The sequence below is a fragment of the Choloepus didactylus genome, chromosome 21, assembly GCF_015220235.1.
Source record: "Choloepus didactylus isolate mChoDid1 chromosome 21, mChoDid1.pri, whole genome shotgun sequence".
NCBI lineage: Eukaryota > Metazoa > Chordata > Mammalia > Pilosa > Megalonychidae > Choloepus > Choloepus didactylus.
In genome coordinates, this window is record NC_051327.1 from 470,104 (window position 1) to 490,545 (window position 20,442).

The window sequence follows — 20,442 nt, forward strand, 5'->3', positions numbered from 1 at the left end:
CCGCAGGGCAGTAAATGTAAAGGACTAATAAACTACTGTCAATTCATCTGTTCGGTATGGGGTGCCATAAATTCTGCCATAGGACAACAATCCCTCTCTCAGCAATGTGGTCAAAAGGAAATGAATAAAACCCTCCTGGTTCGCATTTTTGAAGGTATTACCCCGTGATGATTAGGTACATGGGCTTGAAGTACTTGGGTGATAGTCTGTTAGGGGTTTGCAGGAAGTTACATGTAGCTGGAAAGTGGCATATGTGTGGGTGACTGGCAGGAAGCAAGGCTGCAGAAACAAAACCTTGAATGTGATGATATAGTTTAGACTCCAGGCAATGGGAGCCCTGACTAAATAAAGCAGAGAAGTGATATTATTGGATTTTCATCCTAGAAAGTTCATGTTCACAGAAAGGTAGAGAATGCATTCAAAGGAGGACAAGAGTGGAACCAGCAAGAGTAAGGAGGCTTCTGGACCAGTCCATATAAGAGACAGGAAGAGATGGACCAGTGCAGTGGAGAGAGAAAGGAAGAGAGAACAAAAATATATTTGGTACTTGGTTGGATATGGAGTGTCTAGTGAGCAAGAGAGAGTTGTCAGTTATGGAACTGAGGTGTCTTGCTTGATGAAAGGGGACCAAGGTTTTATGTTAAATGATATACAGAATGTAGGAAGAGTAGCAGGATTGTAAGGTCCCTTTGGACATGTTGACTTTGAGAAGCCTATGGACATCTCAATAGATGTTCAGCAGACAATTAGATAAAACAGTGTGGAATCAGGAGAAGGATGAGGTTACACATAAAAATTCAGAAGTCATTGGCGTCCAGGTGAAAGCAGAAGCATGGGAGTAGATGAAGTTGTCCCAAGACAGCAGCGAGAGTAGAGTGAGAAGGTCCTATTAGCTGAGGATGGTAACTTGGGGAACACTAACATTTCAGAAATGGTCAGAAGAGGACACCAAAAAGGAAACTGAGAAAGAATGGACTGATGTTAGGAAGGGAACATAGGGACAGTGGCATCAAAAAAAAAAAAAAAAAAAAAGAAAATTAAATGGGAGGAAGTAACTTAAAGAATGAAGATATGGCTAACATTTATCACGCACTACAGAGAGAGTTAATAATCCAATGTGCACTGGATTTAGCAATTAGAGAATCCTTGGGATCATTAATGAGACAAGACTTTGTGGAGCTTTCAAAGACAGGCCAATTAAAGATGATGAAAAGGGGTAAAGAATTTTTCAAGTGGTTTAGCTGTGAAGAGTAGAGAGATAAGGTGGTTGCTGGAAGAGTTGAACAGAGAGTAGATTTAAGCCAGTGAAAGTAAAGCATGCTAATAGGCTTAGGGAAAGAGAGCAAAAGACAGGATGAAGATAAAGCAGAATCAAAAATTAATGGAATGAGGCATTTAAAGATATCTGACTGGATGGTTTCCAGGGCACAATGGGTAATTAGCCTTGAACTGTTAGGATGGATCACTTTTACTATGAAACAAAAAGGAAGGAGGTAGAGTTGGATGGCAACAAGTTGGTGGACTACAGGAAAGGGGAGTGGGAAATTGAGACAGAGTTTTTGACTGTTGGTGTCCACTGTCTTCAAGAGATCTAGGGAATCATCATGCTTGAAGAAAGGGATGAAGATTTGTAATAGCCCTTGAGGAAATGGGCAAGGGAGCTGACCTCAGACATTTAACAGGTTTTGGGGTAAATACAGCTTAAAAGTCCATATAATTTTATAATTTTGGAATTATAATAGAAGTCAAAGTGTTAATTACACAAGGTATACACAAATATCTGCTCCTTGTAAAAAACTGAAGTACTACAAACAATACTGAAGATTCCTTTGACCATAGCCTCCAATCCCACCAACACTCATCCTCACAAGAAGTAACCACATTTGGTGAATACCTTTAGAGATCTTAAAAGATATATTTTTTTAAAAAGAAAGCATTAAAAACATTTTAATTAAATTTAGAGAAAGCACAACTGTAAACAAATACATGACTTTTTCCAAAGGCCACTTTGTTATTAAAACAAAACAAAACAAAAAAAACATAGATATAATGTTCATGGTTTCCCCAAAGTGCTATACCATATGTGGCTTGAGAACTATTAAGCAGAGATTGCTGATTTGGTCTCAGAGGTGTGTTGCGTATTCTTGTTGCTCCTCTTCCAACCACCCAGTCATCCACCTGGTAACATTGAACTGATCTTTGTTAAATAACTGCTCCATTTTCTCCCTTTTAACATCCAGTATGCATTACAATAATTCCCACACTTTGTGATGCTGATTTTTTGGTACGTGAAAATGTCCAATAAAGAGATTTCTCATTAGGACTTTATCCACTTTGACTTTCATGCTGCTCACTATGTTTATCCTTTTCTTTTGCATGTCATCTAGCACTTCCTGTAGGAGCTCATTTTATTTTTTAAGTTCTTCAATTTGTTCTTCCTTCATATCTAACAGTTCTATAAGTCTTGATTTTGAATCTAGGATAACACTTGCTTGTTTCAAGCATTCCTGTAATGGCACCAGCTTTTCTTCCAAATTTTGTGCCTTTTTCTTCCATTCAGCTACAAGCTGTGTTTGCTTTTCTAGTTCAGCAGAATGCATAACTCTCTCCTCTTATTCTTTAAACATTTCCTGGCCACTACTTTTACATCTAGTGAATAATTTTTTCTTGTCATCCAACAGGTTGATGAGGACTGCTTCCTTGACAGCAACTAAATCCATCATCTTGTGATATTCTCTTGGTAGATGGCTATTTTTTTTTTCAATTTTATTGACATATATTCATATACCATGCAGTCATGCAAAGCGTACAATCAATTGTTCACAGTACCACCATATAGTTGTGCGTCCATTCACCAAAATTAGTTTTTGAACATTTTCATTACCACACACACAAGAGTAATAAGGATAAAAATTAAAGTGAAAGAGAACAATTAAAGTAAAAAAGAACACTGGGTGCTCCTGCCACCCCGCCATTTTTCTACTAATCCATCCATACACTGGACAAAGGAAAGTGTGATCCACATGGCTTTCACAATCACATTGTCACGCTTCATAAGCTACATTGTTATACAATCATCTTCAAGATTCAAGGGTTCTGGGTTGTAATTTGATAGTTTCAGGTATTAACTGCTAGCTATTCCAAGTCATTAGAACCTAAAAAGTGTTATCTATATTGTGCGTAAGAGTGCCTACCAGAGTGACCTCTCGGCTCCTTTTGGAATCTCTCAGCCACTAAAACTTATTTCATTTCATTTCACATCTCCCTTTTGGTCAAGAAGATGTTCTCTATCCCATGATGCCAGGTCCAGATTCCTCCCCGGGAGTCATATTGCACGTTGCCAGGGGGATTTACACCTCTGGGTGTCTGATCCCATGTAGGAGGGAGGGCAGTGATTTCATCTGCCAAGTTGGCTTTGCTAGAGAAAGAGGGCCACAGCTGAGCAACAAGGAGGCATTCAGGAGGAGACTCTAAGGCACAATTATAAGCAGGCCTAGCCTCTCCTTTGCAGTAACAGTCTTCCCAAGGGAAAGTCCAGTGATTGAGGGCTCAGCCCATCAAACCACCAGTTCCCAGTGTCTGTGAGCACATCAGCAACCATCGAGGTGGGGAAGCCCAACACCCCTGCATTCTCCCCCGGCAACGTTTCCATTAGTGGTAGCGTATAATATTTCTCTTTTTGTGCCTGACTTATTTCTGTTCTCTTTTCATAGCATTCATCTGCAGTTGCTGTTGAAGGTCAAGAACATCCTGGTATAGGGAGCTGAAGAAATTCTAGTAAAAGTTTTGTTAGTCCCTCATTCGAGACTAAGTTAAATCAGTCCTGGTTCTAGAATGCATCTCCTCATTTTGGCTATGTTCCTTGAGTTCAGTGTTCTCATTCTGGATATTCAAGTTATTATTATTTTTTTTTTTTGTGACTTGTTTAGTTGATCTACTAAATCTTCTACTTTATCCTCAAGCTTCTGCCTGGTAGAATATAAATCATTAAGGACCAATTCACTTTGAATTAACTTTTCTTTCTGTATAATCTAGTAATGTTCAGTTTTTCATCTTCAAGTTGACAAACTCTCTTTTTGAGATTCCATTTTAGTTTACTGATGATGCTATCTCCTTCATTTTGTTGTTTTGATAGCTGGTCTTTCATTAAAATCACGTGGTTTGCAGCTTCTTGTTTCTGTTTGCCCAATTTTTTAAACTCGGCTCTCAGTATTTTCTTTGCAGAAATACTCTGAGTTCTTGTTCCTTTACTTCCAAATCATGTCTTAAATCATTTAATTTTGAATCCAAATCCATATCTCTTGTAGTTGAACTTTTCATTACTTCATATTCATTATTAACTTTTAAAAGTGATATTATAAGGTCTTTCTTTTCTTGACTATTGTCCTAGGAAATGACTCAAGCTGGAGCCAAGGCTGCCATGGAAGGATAACATCCCTGCCAGTCAGAAAACCTGGTTCCCTTTGAGAAAAGCATGCAGCACCGTGGGAAGATCCCGCCATGTGTCTTCTCAAGACTATTTTGAATCAAAATGCAATGAGGAGTTCTGAGGCAACTCAGGATTGGGGACCCTACCAAGGGCCTGGCTGTGCCTAGAAACATTGTGGCTTGGCCTGGAATTTACCAAGGGCCTTTCCAGTGCCACAGTCAGCAGGCAGGGTCTCTGCTTCATTTCCACATGTCCGTCCCATATCTGGTTTGGGCCATATTTTGCTCTGCTTTAGTAATTTTCCCAGGTTCTGGGCACATCTTGCCAACTCAAGGCCGGTGGCCATGACACTTGCTCTGAAACAGCAGCTTGAAACATACTTTTACCCAGTACGTGTGTGTTTGCCAGAAAATATATATTGCATTTTGCTTTTTTACCAAGAAGTATCAATCTATAGGTATTGTTCTGCAGCTTGTGATTTTCACCTATTTTTTTTACTCGAAGTAAAATTTACATAATAATATGCATATAACTTAAAATTGGAGTCTAAGTTGGTGGGTTTTTAAAATTGTAGACACCAGTGTATGAGCACTACCTGAAGAAGTTATTGAAGCTTTCTGTCATCTGAAAAGTTCCCCCAGGGGGCCCTTTCTCATTCAACCTCTCCCCTTGTGCTGCTAAGAGTCACTGTTCTGATATCTATTCCCAACACTTTGAACTGTTCTTGAAGGTTATATACATGGTTTGATGTCATATGCATTCATTATGTCTGACTTCTTTCAACATGTTTTTGAGACCTAGTCACGGCAGTAATTTTTAAATATTAATCAACCCAAGTAACGGATGGTGTTGATGGTAGCTTAACACTGTGAATGTAACTAACACCAATGAATTGCATACTTGAAAGTGGTTGAAATGGAAAATTTTATATTGTATATATGCTACCACAACAAAAATTTACGAAACAAACAAAACACCGTAGAACTGTAGCGACACAAAGAGTGACCCCTAATGATGTAAACTGTGGACTTGAGTTAATATAATTATAGTAATATTGGTTCTTCAATTGTAATAAATGTACTTACACTAATGCAAAATGTTAATAGGGAAAATTATTTGTGTGGCGGACGTGTATATGGGAACTGTAATTTCTGCATAATTTTTCTGTAAACTACAACTGCTCTAAAAAATGTTTTCCTAAATAAACATCAATCTATCGAGAAGCCAAAGTATGTAAAGGTCCTAATTGGGGCTCAGAAAAAGGGGGATTTTAATCAACTACAATGAACTAGAGGGGCATGGGGCGGTCGACGGGAGAGCTGCGTGCCCCCAGCGCGTTTTCGAGTCCGGGACAACCCGGGGAGCTTGCCGAGCCGCCGGGCCTCGCAGCGCGCCTCTCCCTGAGCGCTGCGCCCTGAGCCTTGCGCTCTCGCTCAGCTCCGCCCGGCGGGCGGCGCCGCTGGAAGTGACGCGACGAGGGCGGGGCCGCCGGCCTGAGGACCCGCCGCCGCCGCCGCCTCGGCCGGAAAGCGATGTAGGAGCCGCCAGGCCGTCCCCCCGCCCTGCCCGGCCTGAGCCCCTCGGGCCGCCGCCGCCACCGCCGCCATGAAGAAGCAGTTCAACCGCATGAAGCAGCTGGCCAACCAGACTGTGGGCAGGTAGTGCGCCGGGCCGGACCGGGCTGGGCTGAGGGTCGCGCCGGGCGGGAGACGGGAGGCGGGGACGGGCCGGCTGCTTCTTTGGTCCCGCGGCTCCCGGCCCCACCGCGTCCCCACCGGAGGCCAGCGGGGCCTGGGGATGGGGGGCTACGCCACACCGCGGTCCGGGCGTCGACCTCTGGGTGGCCGCCTGCAGCCCCGTCGCCGCCTTGTCCCCAGACACCAGCTGGGGCGGGCTGCCGCTTCCCTGCACCCTGCCTTGGGGTCTCTCCACTGCCCAATGCTTCTACTCCGTGGAGTTTCGCGTCGGGGACTAGACCTGAGCCGTATCTTTTCTCGCCCAGTGATCCAAGCAGCCCAGGCTCCCTGCCTTGGGCTAAAACTCTACAGTACCTAATTCTGCGCCAGCGCGGTGCTTGGGGGCGGCGTTCTCAGCCAGTCCGAGGTTGACCCCCAGTTGCCAACCCTTCACTTACAAGCATGATGACGGTAACTAACTAAAGGGTTATTAAAGCCGGGAGGATTTGCTTAGTAAATTTCAGAACGCCCTTTGAGGGAATTTATAGGGTGTGCGCTCTCAAAACCAGGACCAATATGAACTTGACTACTGCAAGTTCTTGACATTTGGAAATTCGGAATTGGGAGAAAAAGATTATGGAAAAATCTTGCACCAACTTTAAAAAATTATATTTAAGTCTTTCTTACATTGGATTTGGAAGCAGATGCTTCCCCATGTTTCTTTGGTAGTGCTTGACAGGAAATATTATGGATATTGAGTGACAGAATATACCAGAGTTTGTTGATGATAAAGCTCTTGGAACAGAAATAATTTGTTGTTTTTAGAGCTTTTGGAAGTTTCTGTCATGTGCTATATTATCTGGAGAAAATCTTTCAAGGTCTTTCAAGGTAGCGAGCTATACTGTACCAATTTACTATTTATTCTGTGAAGAGATATTAAAGTGAGAATTTTTCACAGCTTGTGCTTTTCTTTTTCTCAAAAGTTAAGTAAAGGGGGAATTCGGTTTGGCTGAAGCACGTGGAACACTTCTTTTTTTGTGTGTATGAAAATACTTTTACTTCCTCTTGAAGTTTTCTAAATTTGCTTTTTACTGTTTCATTTCCCTCAACTTTTTGCTTAGTTTTGTTTAATTTTTTATTTTTTTTTTAGTACTTCTGCCTGTTATCTTGGTGTACATTTATCCTATTTCCAAAAGCAGTCCCCAGCCCCTGAAGCCTGGACATGCCTCCTTGTCAGTTATTTATTGGAGAATTAAAGAAATAATGCTGAGAGGAAGGTAGATAGAAATGAAAGTGGAAGCTAATGTTTCAACCAGGAACCTGCACACAAGTCATAAGACAGTTTCTTGTGAGTTTTGTACCTCTTTTAGTGATCTCAGCAGCATTCGTTGTGCAATTGGTATTTAGTGAGTTTTGAGATACATTTGTCAGATTGTCATTTTGGCCTATTTTTACATTGTATCAGGCAAGGGACATTCTGAGACTTTAAAAGCTACAAAGCAGTTCAAGGTCTCTTTGGTCCTTCCTCTGTAGCTGCTTCTTTCTTGACACTTTGAAATTCCAGCCATATTTGCCTACTTTCAGTTTCCAGAGGAGGTCCGACTTTCTTATCTAGAACTATTGGAAGCCTCTTTCACCACATCTTTCCTAAAGCCACCTCCTCTTCAATTCTTTAGGTCTCCCCTTAAAGGCCTTTCTTCTTGAAGGACTTCAGTGATGCTCCAACATAGATTGGATGTCCTCCTGGGCATTTCCATTGTTCCATGCAACACCTGCTTTTCTCTAATGTGTTTGCCTCTTTACTTGTCTTTATACTCCATAACTACACAACTTGAGAGTCCTTTGATTACCTGAGCCTGCTGTGGTTCCTATCACTTGATAGATGATGAATAACATTTCCAGAATTGTAATTCTTACTAGATGTCCTGGTAATGTGGGCCCAAGGATGGGAAAACTTGAACTGGGTAGAGTAGATGGTGATTCATACTGGGACTGCAATTCTGAGCCTGACCTTTGACTCTGTTTGAAAATATTGCCAGATGACAGTGGAAGATACATTTATTAGAGAGCTGTTAAGGGCATGGCATTTAAGCACCCAATGTGAGAATATCTGTTTTTACTGGGAAACTTGTTGCTTTCCTGCTGCTGATTTCCTAGGTATATTTGTAATTTTTTCCACTTAACTAATCATAAAAGATTAGGGAGGAAAAATAGAGCCAGGAAAGTTAAGTATTAGTGGCAATAAGGAAGCCTAAAGTTGTTACTACATGAAGCAGGTGGTTATTGGGAGCCAGAATCAGGATTCTGGGTTTATTTGGGTCAAAATGAAGGATTGAAAGCAAAGAAAGGTTTTGATTTGTTTTCTGAGTGATCAAAATGGAAAGGGAGTTATATTATGAACAAATAGCCACTGTGTGTTGATTTATCAATTCATAGAGTTTTCTCTGGTGTCTTGCAATGAGGTATTCTCTTCCCATAATGAAGACCTTGTAAGTAACCATCTGGTGGGGTTCCATAGAATGCACATGTGGGAGAATTAGTAATGTCTGGAAGCAATGAGTCCTCATGATGCAATTTGTTTGCAGTGGGTGGATGAATCTTTTTCAGAAGATGGTCTGTGTATCACAGGGGAAGGCTTATGAGGTGGTCTCATGACATGCGTGCCCTAAGGAAGAGAATTCGGATGGTTCTTTCTGTCCACCTGCCTTTGGTTGATTCGTCCATTCAACAGGTATTCGTTGAGTCCAAACTGTGTGTCATTGTGCAAGATATTAAGGACTCAGAAGTGAATATGACATGGTGTCTGCTCTGAAGGAGCTCAATAGGGATGTTGAGGAGTTAGGCAAGTAAAAAAATAATTATATAATGTGAGATAAGTTCTGGTCAAGGAATGGCTAATGCCCTTATTGCTTAATGGGTGCAGTTTCTATTTGATGTGATGAAAAATTTTGGGTAGTGGATATTGGTGATGGTAGCATGATACTGTGAATGTAATTAATACCACTGAATTGTACACTTGAAAATAGTTAAAATGGGAACTTTTGAATTGTATATATATTACTACAATAAAAAGTTAAAACAAAAACCAAACAGCTGTTACTGGACGGTGGGAGGTAGCAAAACTTCCCAGTGTAGAAAAATTTAAGCAGAGCTTTTATTTTCTTTCCATCTTTAGCACTTCTTTCTTAGGTCTCCTATATCTATCAGGTCTCTATAGGTTATAAGTAAGAGAAAACCCAGTTCAAATGATCTTAAGCAAAAGCAGAAATTAATTGGCTAATCTGTGATCAAAAGAGCCCAAGAGTTGAATGGTTTTAGACACAGGAGAATCCAAAGTTCCAGTCTTTACGCAGGCTGTGTCCACAAGAAGACCCCCAGTCTTCTATAGTTCTAGGTTCAAGTCCCACAGGGAAAGAGAATACTTTTCTGCCAGTCACTGTTGCTAGAGTCCCAGGATTGACTCTCGTGCTTGTTTCGGTCACAGACCTTTCCCTAGAAATGGGAATGGAGTCAGCCCCACTGAAGTGGGGGAACATGGTCCTCCAAGGTATTCTGGAATGCTGTTACAGAAGAAGGGGAGAATGGGTGCCGTTCAGGCACATAATAAGTGTCTGCGAAGTCCTGTCTTTTTAGTCCACTAAAAAGGAAGAGACAGATGTTTCCAGTGGATGCATTGGTGCTTTTGGAGAGATGATGCTCTGAATAGGAAGAGGATGTGCTCTAGGATAAGAAGCTTGAAGAACATTTAGTTTCCAAGTGCAAGCCAGGGCGTGGCCAGGAGGGTATATTACCTAGGTCCATTGGGGTTGGAGTCGCCAGGATTGAAGTAACCCCTGGAGGTTTGAATGCTTTCCCAGATAGTTGTCTTTAGATAAGGCAAGGTTACAGGCTTAAATGCCTAGAGGGGCTGGGCTAGTAAAATAAGTAAGTGACCTGGGACAGGTGAGGGTACAGTGGCCCAGAGGGCGAAGCCCCACCTAAGGGACCATATTGGAATGTGGGCCCAGCATGGCCCGATCTTTGGCATTTTTGAGAAAAGCCTAAAATACGGATTTTGGTGAAAACGAGTTGATTTTTAATTAGAATTAAACAACAGCCATGACACTACATATGCCTAAACAAAACACATCCATGACCAGGCTTTGCCTGTGGGTCACCAATTGGCAACCACTTGTCTAAAAGGACCTGGAAGTTAATATTTCTGTTTTTCCTGTGCCTTTCCCTGATATTCTCAATTCTTTGGATTTGTTATACTGCTTGTTTCCTTTTCTGAAATCTTTAAAAGGTCCAATAGTAATAATCATCAACATTTGTATAGTGATTTACTTTACAAACTGCTGTACTAAACTACCTAGCTTGCTTCTTGTCACTAGGATTATTATTTCTGTTTTATAGAGAAAGAAGATGACTTGCTCAAGTTTGCACAGCTACTAGGTTTAAATGTCCTATACTTTTGACTACAGTAACTGAGCTGACTACCAGGGAAGGATTAATGTTTATTAAGTTTACAAAAAGTCTTCTGAGCTTATTAAGCTGCTGGGCCTGGTGTTTTGCATAAATTATCTCATTGCATTCTCATAGCAACTCTAAGAGATGGTGTTATTTATTCCTGATTTAATGATGAGGAAACCAGAGCTCAAAGAGGTTATCAAGCTAGTACATGAAAGAACTGTGGATCCAAACCCAAGTTCCTGATTCTGAAACAGTTATAAATTTCATACGGACTTCTGTTATGTAAGAAGCCCGTTTTTGACTTATTAGTTATTGCTTCTATAAAATCCTGGAGACTAAGAATTGGATGTTACTCTAGTCCAGTGATCCTCAACCATGGGTTGTGTTCCGGTTTGCTAATGCTGCTGTTATGCAAAATACCAGAAATGGATTGGTTTTTATAAAGGGGGTTTATTGGGTTACAAAGATACAGTCTTAAGGCCATAAAGTGTCCAAGGTAAGGCATCAACAACAGGGTACCTGCACTAAAGGATGGCCATTGGTATCCGGAAAACCTCAGTTAGCTTGGAAGGCATGTGGCTGGCATCCGCTTGCTTCCAGGTGGTGTTTCAAAATGGCATTCTCCAAAGTGTTGCTCTTGGGGCGTTTTGTCCTCTCTTAGCTACAGCTCCTCCAAAATGTCACTCTCAGTTGCTCTGAGGTCCTTCTGTTTGTCAGCTCATTTATATGGTTCCAGTGATTTAATTCAGACCCATCCTGAATGGGTGGGGTAACAACTCCTTGGAAATTATCCAATCCAAGGTCTTGCCGACAGTTGATTGAGTCACATTTCCATGGAAACACTCAATCAATAGATTCCAACCTAATCAACACTAATACATCTGCCCCCACAAGATTGCATCAAAGAATATGGCTTTTTCTGGGGGACATAATGTATACAGACCAGCACAGGTTGTCCCCCAGAAGATAATTGACAATGTCTAGAGACATTTTTGATTGTCATGACTTGTGGGGAGGGTGCCATGGCATCTCATGGGTAGAGGCCAGGGATAGTGCTAAACATCCTACAATGCACAGGACAGCCCCCCACAACACAGAATTATCTGGCCCTAATTGTCAACAGTACTGAGGTTTAGAAATCCTGGTTAAGTTCTCCCAGGTTCTAGATATATGAATTATCAAGACTAAAGGTTCCTAACTAGTTGCTAGGGGACCATAAATGTATTCTGTTTGGTCTATTCAGTATTTATCATTTGACTTTTTTTTTTTTTTTTAAATAATCAAGGGCCTGCATATAAAAATTAGGAGTTTTCACATGAAATCTGGATTTCCAGCTTCTTCTAAAATCTTGGAAGATGTAGCAATATCTAACCTTCCTACCTAGTACATGTAGCTGTTGCTGAGTTTAGCTGTCACATCTGGATGTAGCCTGAGCTCTCCAGGTTGCCCCCAGTCCCTACCTGGCTTATTTTACTCCTTTACATTCTTTGTCTGATCCCTCCCTTATCACAAAAATCTAATGACTGTCTCCAAGAGTGGAGGAATTGCTACATTACAGGACATGCTCGAATTCACATGCTGGGTCAAAATTCATCTCTATCCACTGATGCCAGAACAATCCTCTGATGCCACGCTGAACAAATATATCTCTCTTCAGTGAGACAGCCCTTTGTATGTTTGACGATGGTAAACTTTATCTTTACTTTGCCAATGGTAATATTCCACATCCCCTCACCTACTCTCCTGTCTCCTTTTGCTCACAGTTTTCCTCCTCCTTTTCGAGGGGACCTCAGGGTAGTAATCCAGTAGTTTTGCTGTTTCTTCTAAATCTGGTCTTCTATGGCCTTATTAGGTAGTTTACAGTACTGTAAAATCTCAGAATGTCAGAGTATTTCTAGGTGATTGAAAACCTATTTTTCATTGGAAAAAAACAAACCCTAAAATGGCATGGTCAAATAGCATGATTTTTATATGAGAAATCAGCATATTATTCTTTTATGAAATTACCGTGTAGCAGTGTCTCCCAGGGTGTAGGTGACAGACTGACCCTCCCAGGGGTTTGACATTATAGTCAAGGGTCCTAGCATCAGTATGTGCACCAAGCATTGTCTTCAGACTACATAATGCATATACCATTGTGTTTCTGTTTCTCAGATATAAGTAGATGCCATATAATTAATCAAGTATAGATACATTTAAACACATCATTGCACTACTATCTGGCTTTTTTTTTGCATATTCCCTTAAACACAGATACTAAAGGTACAACAGGTTCACAGTCCCATATTCTGAACTGTTGAGGCCAGGTGAGTTTCAGAAGTTTAGAATTTCCAGATTTTAGAAAGGCAGTAATGCACATATGCTGTCATTGTGTAATACTTCCAGTGGGGTCTGGGGCAGCACCCCATAATCAAACACAGTATTATATCTGTAGTGAAATATATGAATATATTCACACTTAGTAGACTACATCAGGATATAAATAGCTTTATGTCAGTTCAGGGCAGTTTTGTTGCCAAGAGTTTTTTGTGTTTCAAAATCATGGATGAGGGATTGTGGACTTGTCTTATTTTAGTAATGTACCTATATAGAGGGTCTCTGAATTTTTTTTTTACTTTAAATAATGTTCCCTGTACTTCAGAAGTTTGGAAACCACAGTTATGTTATGTAAGCAGAGCCACAAATGCAAGTACAAGGACAGGTAAAATAAATGAGTGAAGTGTGGGGGAGTGTAAGACAGCAAGGAGTGATGAAGACTGTGGTGAACTGATGAACATATATCCATTTAAAGGTGGTAGTTGCTCTTCAGCTCCGGCTACTTGTTGCCAGGTGAATGGGGATGTAGTGTACACACATCTTCTCATTTTTAGTGATGTTCTGGAATGCTGATTTCCATGTTATTTAAATGTTGGCAACTGTAAGGGAAAATAAACCCACCAAGAAGGCCAAAGACAACATATCTTCAAACTTGATCTGGACTTGGCCTGCTTGCTTTTGAGCTCTAGTTTAGAAACTAATTCTTACGGTATGAAAAGTTGAAAGTGTTGGTACGAGAAGGGTGGGTACATTTGTGTTATCATCATTTATTATACCTTATCTATCTGTTAAGTTTTTTGGGTATAAAATATTTCACAATAAAAATAAAAGACAGAGGCATGGCGAGTTCAGATTTGTTTCTCACTGCTGTGTGGATGGGTTGGGAGCTGATTGGGGCACGCTGCAAAAGGATGTTGTTATCAAGCCAGATGCACCTGATACCCTAATAGTGGAGAAATGTGCATATTATATTGCATCCTATGGCTCAAAGAAAGATGATTATTATACTGTATGTCTGAGTATGTGAAAATGAGTGGCATCTATTGGGGCCCACAGTAAGGGATCTCATGGTACAACTTCATCACATGAATAGAGAGGAAATTCTAGCATTTACATTGTCATGCCAATGTGAGTGTGGTGGAATAAGTGCAAGTATTGAACATGATCCTCATCTTTTGTACAGTCTTAGGGCTGTCCAGATTCTTACCCTGCATTAATGTTATTGACCTAAATAAAGTGGTGGAATATGTTCAAGGTCTACAAGAAGAAAATGGGTCTTTTGCTAGAAACATTTGGGGGAGAAATCAATACAGAATTTTCTTTCTGTGCAGTGGCAACCCTGTCCCTATTAGGGAAGCTTGAAGCTATTAATGTGGAAAAGGCAAGTGTTTTATTTTGTCCGTTATGAACTTTGATGGTGGATTTCGTTGTAGACCAGGTTCTGAATCCCATGCTGGGCAGATCTAATGTTGCACATATTCCTGGCTATTACTAGTCAGTTGCGTCAAGTAAATTCTGATTTACTGGGTTGGTGGCTTTGTGAATGACCAGTACCATCAAGACACACCATCAGGTGGACTCAGTGGAAGACCAGAGAAGTTACTAGCTGTATGCTATTCGTGGAAGGTGTTGGCTTCCCTAAAGATAATTTGAAGGCTTCATTGGATTAATAGAAACTGTGTAGTTTCATCTTGGCATATCAAGATGAAGAAACTGGAGGATTTTCAGACAGGCCAGGAGATAATGGTGGATCCTTTTCTTACTTTATTTGGAATTGCTGGACTATCACTTTTGGGGGAAGAACAGATTAAACCTGCTAGTCCTGTTTTTTGCATACCTGAGGAAGTGCTTCAGAGGGTGAATGTTCAGCCTGAATTAGTGGGCTAGATTTGTTGATGCAAACGTTGTTTAATATAATTTTGCCATCTTAATATTCTGTATTTGAATTGCTTATCAGATTTTTAAATTACCACTCTGAATCTATTAATATTTTGTATATCAATTGTGTTAAATTAGTTTAAACAAATTATGTAAAATTATACATACTGTAAAATAAAGACCTATCTTTAGCTTTAGATTTTTCTTCTGAGATAGTGTTTTTCTGATTACAGTTTTTTACTTATGCTTGGGTATTTTTGTTCATGTTTTTATAATAAAGCAAACTTACATGATAGTTTGACAACTCTTGGGGCAGTTTTGAAGTTCTACTTGATTCTTTCCCGTTTACTCCCTTCATACATTGTATAATGGTAATGTAAATTTATGTCAACAAGAATGTTAACTGTTAAAAACGAAAAACCCTATATAATGATTAAAAGGTGCACACACACAAAAAAAGTACAAAAAGGTCCATAGGCATTTTATATTAGAGTTGTCTTATTTTCTGGCCAGTGGGAAAATTTCTTTTTCACCTACAAATTTGGAACTTTAAAGTTATTTATCTCGGAAACGGAAATGAAAGCCCTACTTTAAAAATGGGAGACCTCTTTTTAAAAATGGTGAGTTAAGGAGGTTTAGAATATAACTTTCCAGGGCCATAGCCGTCTGAACTAAACAGAGCATCTGCCCTTATATTCAGACAGGGAAGGGTCCTTGGTCTCCTGTTTTCTCAGACCATTCCCCTTGATCATCTCAGCCCCATAACTACAACCTCATGTCTGATGACCTGTAGTCCTGAAATCCTTCATCCCTGGATTGATGTTGCCATCTCTGAATCTCTCCAACCTAAATGTCCACCAAAATTGAACCCATGAACTTCATCCTCAAATTGGCTTCCTTTCCCTTGTATTCTCTAATCAAAAGGTTGGCAGACTGTGGCCTGCAGGCCACATCCAGCCACTGCTTGTTTTTAAAAAGGTTTATTGGAACATAGCCACACATTTGTTTGTGTATTGTCTACATTGGCTTTCAGGCTGTAGTACCAGAGTTGAGGAGTTTTAACACAGACCGTATGCCTTGCGAAGCCTATAATACTCTATGATCCTTAACTGAGTTTGCTGACCAACTGTGTGCCCTAAAGCAATGAATGCCACCACACCTACTTGCTCAGCTGTCAGTTCCCCTCTTTCTCCTTCATGTAAAGAAGGAGAATCCAGGCTGTCACCATCATCTGACAATTCTGCCTCCTTTGTTATCTTTTGACTTGATCTCTACCTCTCTATGCCCATCCTTCCTGTAACCTTAGTCCAGGTTCTCATCATTTTTCACCTGGACTCACAATTACCTTCCAATGACTTTGCTGCCTTAAGCTGGATTTTATCCCTTTTGTTGGACATCTGGGTCTCCACCTTTGTTTGACATGGCTAGTCACCATTTTTATGATGATAGCCTTCCCCTCTAAATTATTTTTTTCTGATGAGTTCCCTGGAGTTTAGAATCACTACATTTATTGGAAATTAATATTTATACAGCTATAGTATTGCCAAGTTGCCTACTACAATTATTAATTACGTTGTCATTTAGTTTACAATGCAATAATTAATGTATGAATGTCATGTTTCACCTTAGTAGCATTAGTTATTATCTTCAAAAAGTTTGCTCTGTATTTTAATCTTTTCATTATTTCACTTAGGTTGAGATAAATGTATCCCTTTTTTGTATTTCCTTATATGAGTTTTCTGAATGTGTCATTTGTTTTATTGTTATGAATTAATGCTTAGTTATTGATTTCATTGTTCAGTTACCAATTCAGTTCAACAAATGTCTGCTGAGGACTTGTGAAGTGCTAGGAGCTAGAGTTAAAAATACAACCAGTATCTAGGAACTTGAGTGGGGAAACAGACATACAAACATAATTTGAATATAACTATTGTACTTATTCTAGACCTTAATGCCATTTCTTTATTTGCTTATATATTTACATTCTTGTTCTCAAATGCATTATTTAGTGCAGTGATACAACCATAAAAGAACATTCATGACTATTTGCAGGTTTAATGCAAGTTTCAGAACATAAAACAGGAGTCTATCAAAAGCCTCTTCCTTTAACTTATACAAGAAGCTGTCTTTTTAATAAGTAGAGCCTATTTGTAGCAAATGAAATGAGAGGCATGTACTCAGTTCATCTCAGCTCTCTAGATGAAAGATTTGTTTCCTAGGTCAGGGTATTTCACATTAATTACAGCTTATTGATTATTTACTTAGGCTACATTCTTTCATCCTAAGACGTTTCTTTCTTCCTCTCCTTTCCTATAGTTCTTCTTTTTAGGTAATTCTCTTATCAGAGATGCCGTTTGGTCTGATGGTCAATTTGATCACTCCATTAATGTTTCAACAGCATTTCTTCTGTTGTTTCTTGGAGTTCTTCCACATGATTCTAAGCCAAGTATTTGCCTCTTAGAGTTTAAATTATAAATCATAGACTAAGTAAACAGGTGCTCAAATGAATACAAATATGTAAATAAATAAATGCTCAGAAATGTATAGAAATTCTTCTAAGCTGCCACCAACTACCTGTCACCTGTCGTGAGCATCTGTAAATCAACTAGCTTGCATTCCACTGGTGATGGGATACTTGCAGATACGCATGCTAGAGTGGCTTTTTGGAACCAGGCCTAGGTGTACCTTGGGGGAAATCCACCTAAGTATTTGCACTTAACTAGGTATATTGAGTGCTGGGACAGAGAGAGCATGGGCTCTGAGATATGCCTGGGGGTCTGGCAAAGGCTTCCCTGGACATGTGACACTGGAGCATAACAGGCATATAGAAATCATAGGCAGTGAATCTTAGAGGAGAATTAACAGACTGAAATTCTATCCTTTAACTTAATATTTTTTGTCTATAAATTGAAAAAAGACAACCATTATCTAATTCTTGACAGTGGAACAACTTTGTCTAGCTTTTCTGTTTTCAAAGCAGTCAGGTACAGAATAGCTATTTGTAGATCCACTTGTTCTTGTGTCCAGAGTGACTGTGGTATTAAAATCCACAACTCTTGGATGCATTCCACCCAAAAGGAAGAGCAGGTTGGTTTTTCAGAGCTTTTACAAAGTTTTGAAACTGGCATACTCTTGTTTTCTTTGCCCATTATAAACTGATGGCCATCTTTCCCCCAAATGGACAGTTTTGGTGTACATTGAAAATCTATTGTGGCATCATTTTTCACAGTGTAATCTTTTATTCTATTTAATTTCCATTATACTTGTACATCTCTTACATCATGTTCTAGTTTGCTAATGCTGCGGGAATGCAAAACACCAGAGATGGATTGGCTTTTATAAAACGTGGTTTATTTGGTTACACAGTTATAGTCTTAAGGCCATCAAGTGTCCAAGGTAACACATCAGCAATCAGGTACCTTCACTGGAGGATGGCCAGTCATGTCTGGAAAACCGCTGTTAGCTGGGAAGGCACGTGGCTGGTGTCTGCTCCAGAGTTCTGGTTTCAAAATGGCTCTCTCCCAGGACGTTCCTCTCTAAGCTGCAGTTCCTCAAAAATGTCACTCTCAGTTGCTCTTGGGGCAATTTTCCTCTCTTAGCTTCTCCAGAGCAAAAGTCTGCTTTCAACGGCCATCTCCAAACTGTCTCTCATCTGCAGCTACTCTCTCAGCTTCTGTGCTTTCTTCAAAGTGTCCCTCTTGGCTGTAGCTCCTCTTCAAAATGTCACTCTCAGCTGCACAGAGTTCCTTCTGTTTGTCAGCTCCTTTATATGGCTGTAGTGATTTAATTTAGACCTACCCTGAATGGGTGGGGTAGCACCTCCATGGAAATTATCCAGTCAGAGTCATCACCCACAGTTGGGTGGGACGAATCTCCATGGAGACACTCAAAGAATTACAATCTAGTTAATACTGATATGTTTGCTCACACAAGATTACATCAAAGAATATGGCCTTTTCTGGGGGACATAATACATTCAAAGCAGCACACATCCCTTCTAGTACTTCCCCAGCTTTTGTACTTTTGTACATCCTGAAACAGCCTCAAGATGTGAGGACTAAAATAAATGATCATTCATGACTATGAATGCCATCGTTGGGGACAGGAGTGTTTATTGCCTTTTGTTCTGATCTGAGGAGGATCATTACTAGAAAAGCTTCTGTTCCAGTTTTCAGAGAATCTTGATTTGAGGACCACTGTGGTATATTTGTGGAAACTTTAAAGATTTAAATGCAGAAGGGTGACAAAATTAAGTTGGTGCTTTAAGAGTACAATTCTATTGGTGAGGGAGGGGAAGAGAGAAGTGGAGAAGGAGAAAAGGAGACTAATGAGGAGGCTATCCAACAGGCTAAAAGAGAGGCCATGACATCCATACGCAAACAATGGCATTGGGGATAGAGAAGAAGCAAATATAGACACCATAATGTTAATAATGTTTGGAGTGAAGAAAAGGAAAGTGGGAAGATTTGAGGGTGATTCGGGTTGTGGTTGTGTGTTATTTACTGAGATGAGTAATACAGTAATTCTTCATTTCCATTGTTTTATAATGCTTCCCTTTTTATATTATGTGTTTTTGCATAGATCTCTTTGAGTTTATCCTGTTTTGAGTTCATTGAGCTTATTGAATATGTGTACTCATGTCTTTCTTTACATTTGGGAAGTCAGCCATTATTTCTTCAAATATTCTTTCAGCTCCTTTCTCTCTTTCTTCTCCTTGTAGGACTTCCATAATGCATATGTTGGTATGCTTGATGGTATCCCACAGATCTCTTAGGCTCTGTTTACTTTTCTTCATTCTTATTTTTTCTGTTCTTCAGACTGGATAGTTTGAATTGTGGTATCTTCAAATTCAGTGATTCTTCTGCCAGCTTCAATCTGCTGTTGAACCCTTCTAAGGAATTTTTATTTCAGTTATTGTGGTCTTCATCTCCAGTATTTCTGTTTGTTTCCTTTTAATAATTTCTCTTTATTGAAATTTTCATTTTGTTCATGAATCACTTTCCTGATTTCCTTTAATTCTTTGCCCATGTTTTCTTTTAGCTGTTGAGCATATTTAAGACAGTTTTAAAAACGAGAAGTCTTTTTCCGGTATGTCCAAAGTCTAAGCATCCTTGTTGATAGTTTCTGATGCATTATTTTGTTCAGTTGAATGGACCATCATTTCCTGTTTCTTTGTATGCCTTGTAATTTTTTGTTGTTGTCCATTGGACATTTGAATATTTAACATGTTAACTCTGGAATTTAGTCACTGAAGTGTCTGTTCCTTAACTTATATTTGGCTAGTGTTATGAGAGGTTTCCTTGAATGCCAGGACCTAGCAAAAAAAAAAAAGAAAAAGAAAAAAGGAGAAAGAAAAAGTGTTGTCCTTCAGAGCTTAGCCAGCCTTACAATGAACTTAAAGAGTAGCCTGAGGTGAAAAAGCAGAGTCCCTTCTCATCTTTTCTGAGCAGGTGTCTTGTCCTTATCGTGTGCACATGCACATGGCCTTATGTATTCCCCCATTTACACAGAAACTCCAAATGCCTTTCTTACCCCAGGAAAATCGCCATCTTTCCTCCTGGTCCTTCCTCCTCATCCTGTGCACTCTATTTTTTTTTTTTTTTTTTTTTTGTAAAGAATGCTGAAATGAATTTATAAATAAAGGCAAAACTGATCAATGTCGATGGGGCAATAATTAATTCCATTCCACCA

At 39.8% G+C, this 20,442-nt stretch overlaps 1 protein-coding gene across 7 annotated transcripts in view; it reads left to right on the top strand.

The window, feature by feature from the left end:
• The first annotated feature begins 5,941 nt into the window (after positions 1–5,941).
• The window catches only part of ARHGAP17 (Rho GTPase activating protein 17), a 95,164-nt gene continuing 80,663 nt past the window's right edge, over positions 5,942–20,442 (top strand). For 4 of the 7 annotated variants that reach the window (XR_005213462.1, XR_005213463.1, XM_037813549.1 and 1 more), the window contains exon 1: positions 5,942–6,087. Coding sequence is in view for 4 of the 7 variants with exons in the window: in XM_037813549.1 (XP_037669477.1) it covers positions 6,035–6,087 (53 nt within the window). In the remaining 3 variants the exon portion in view is untranslated. The remainder of the gene's footprint in view (positions 6,088–20,442) is intronic. The other 3 variants (XR_005213464.1, XM_037813547.1, XM_037813550.1) reach the window with 2 other exon arrangements.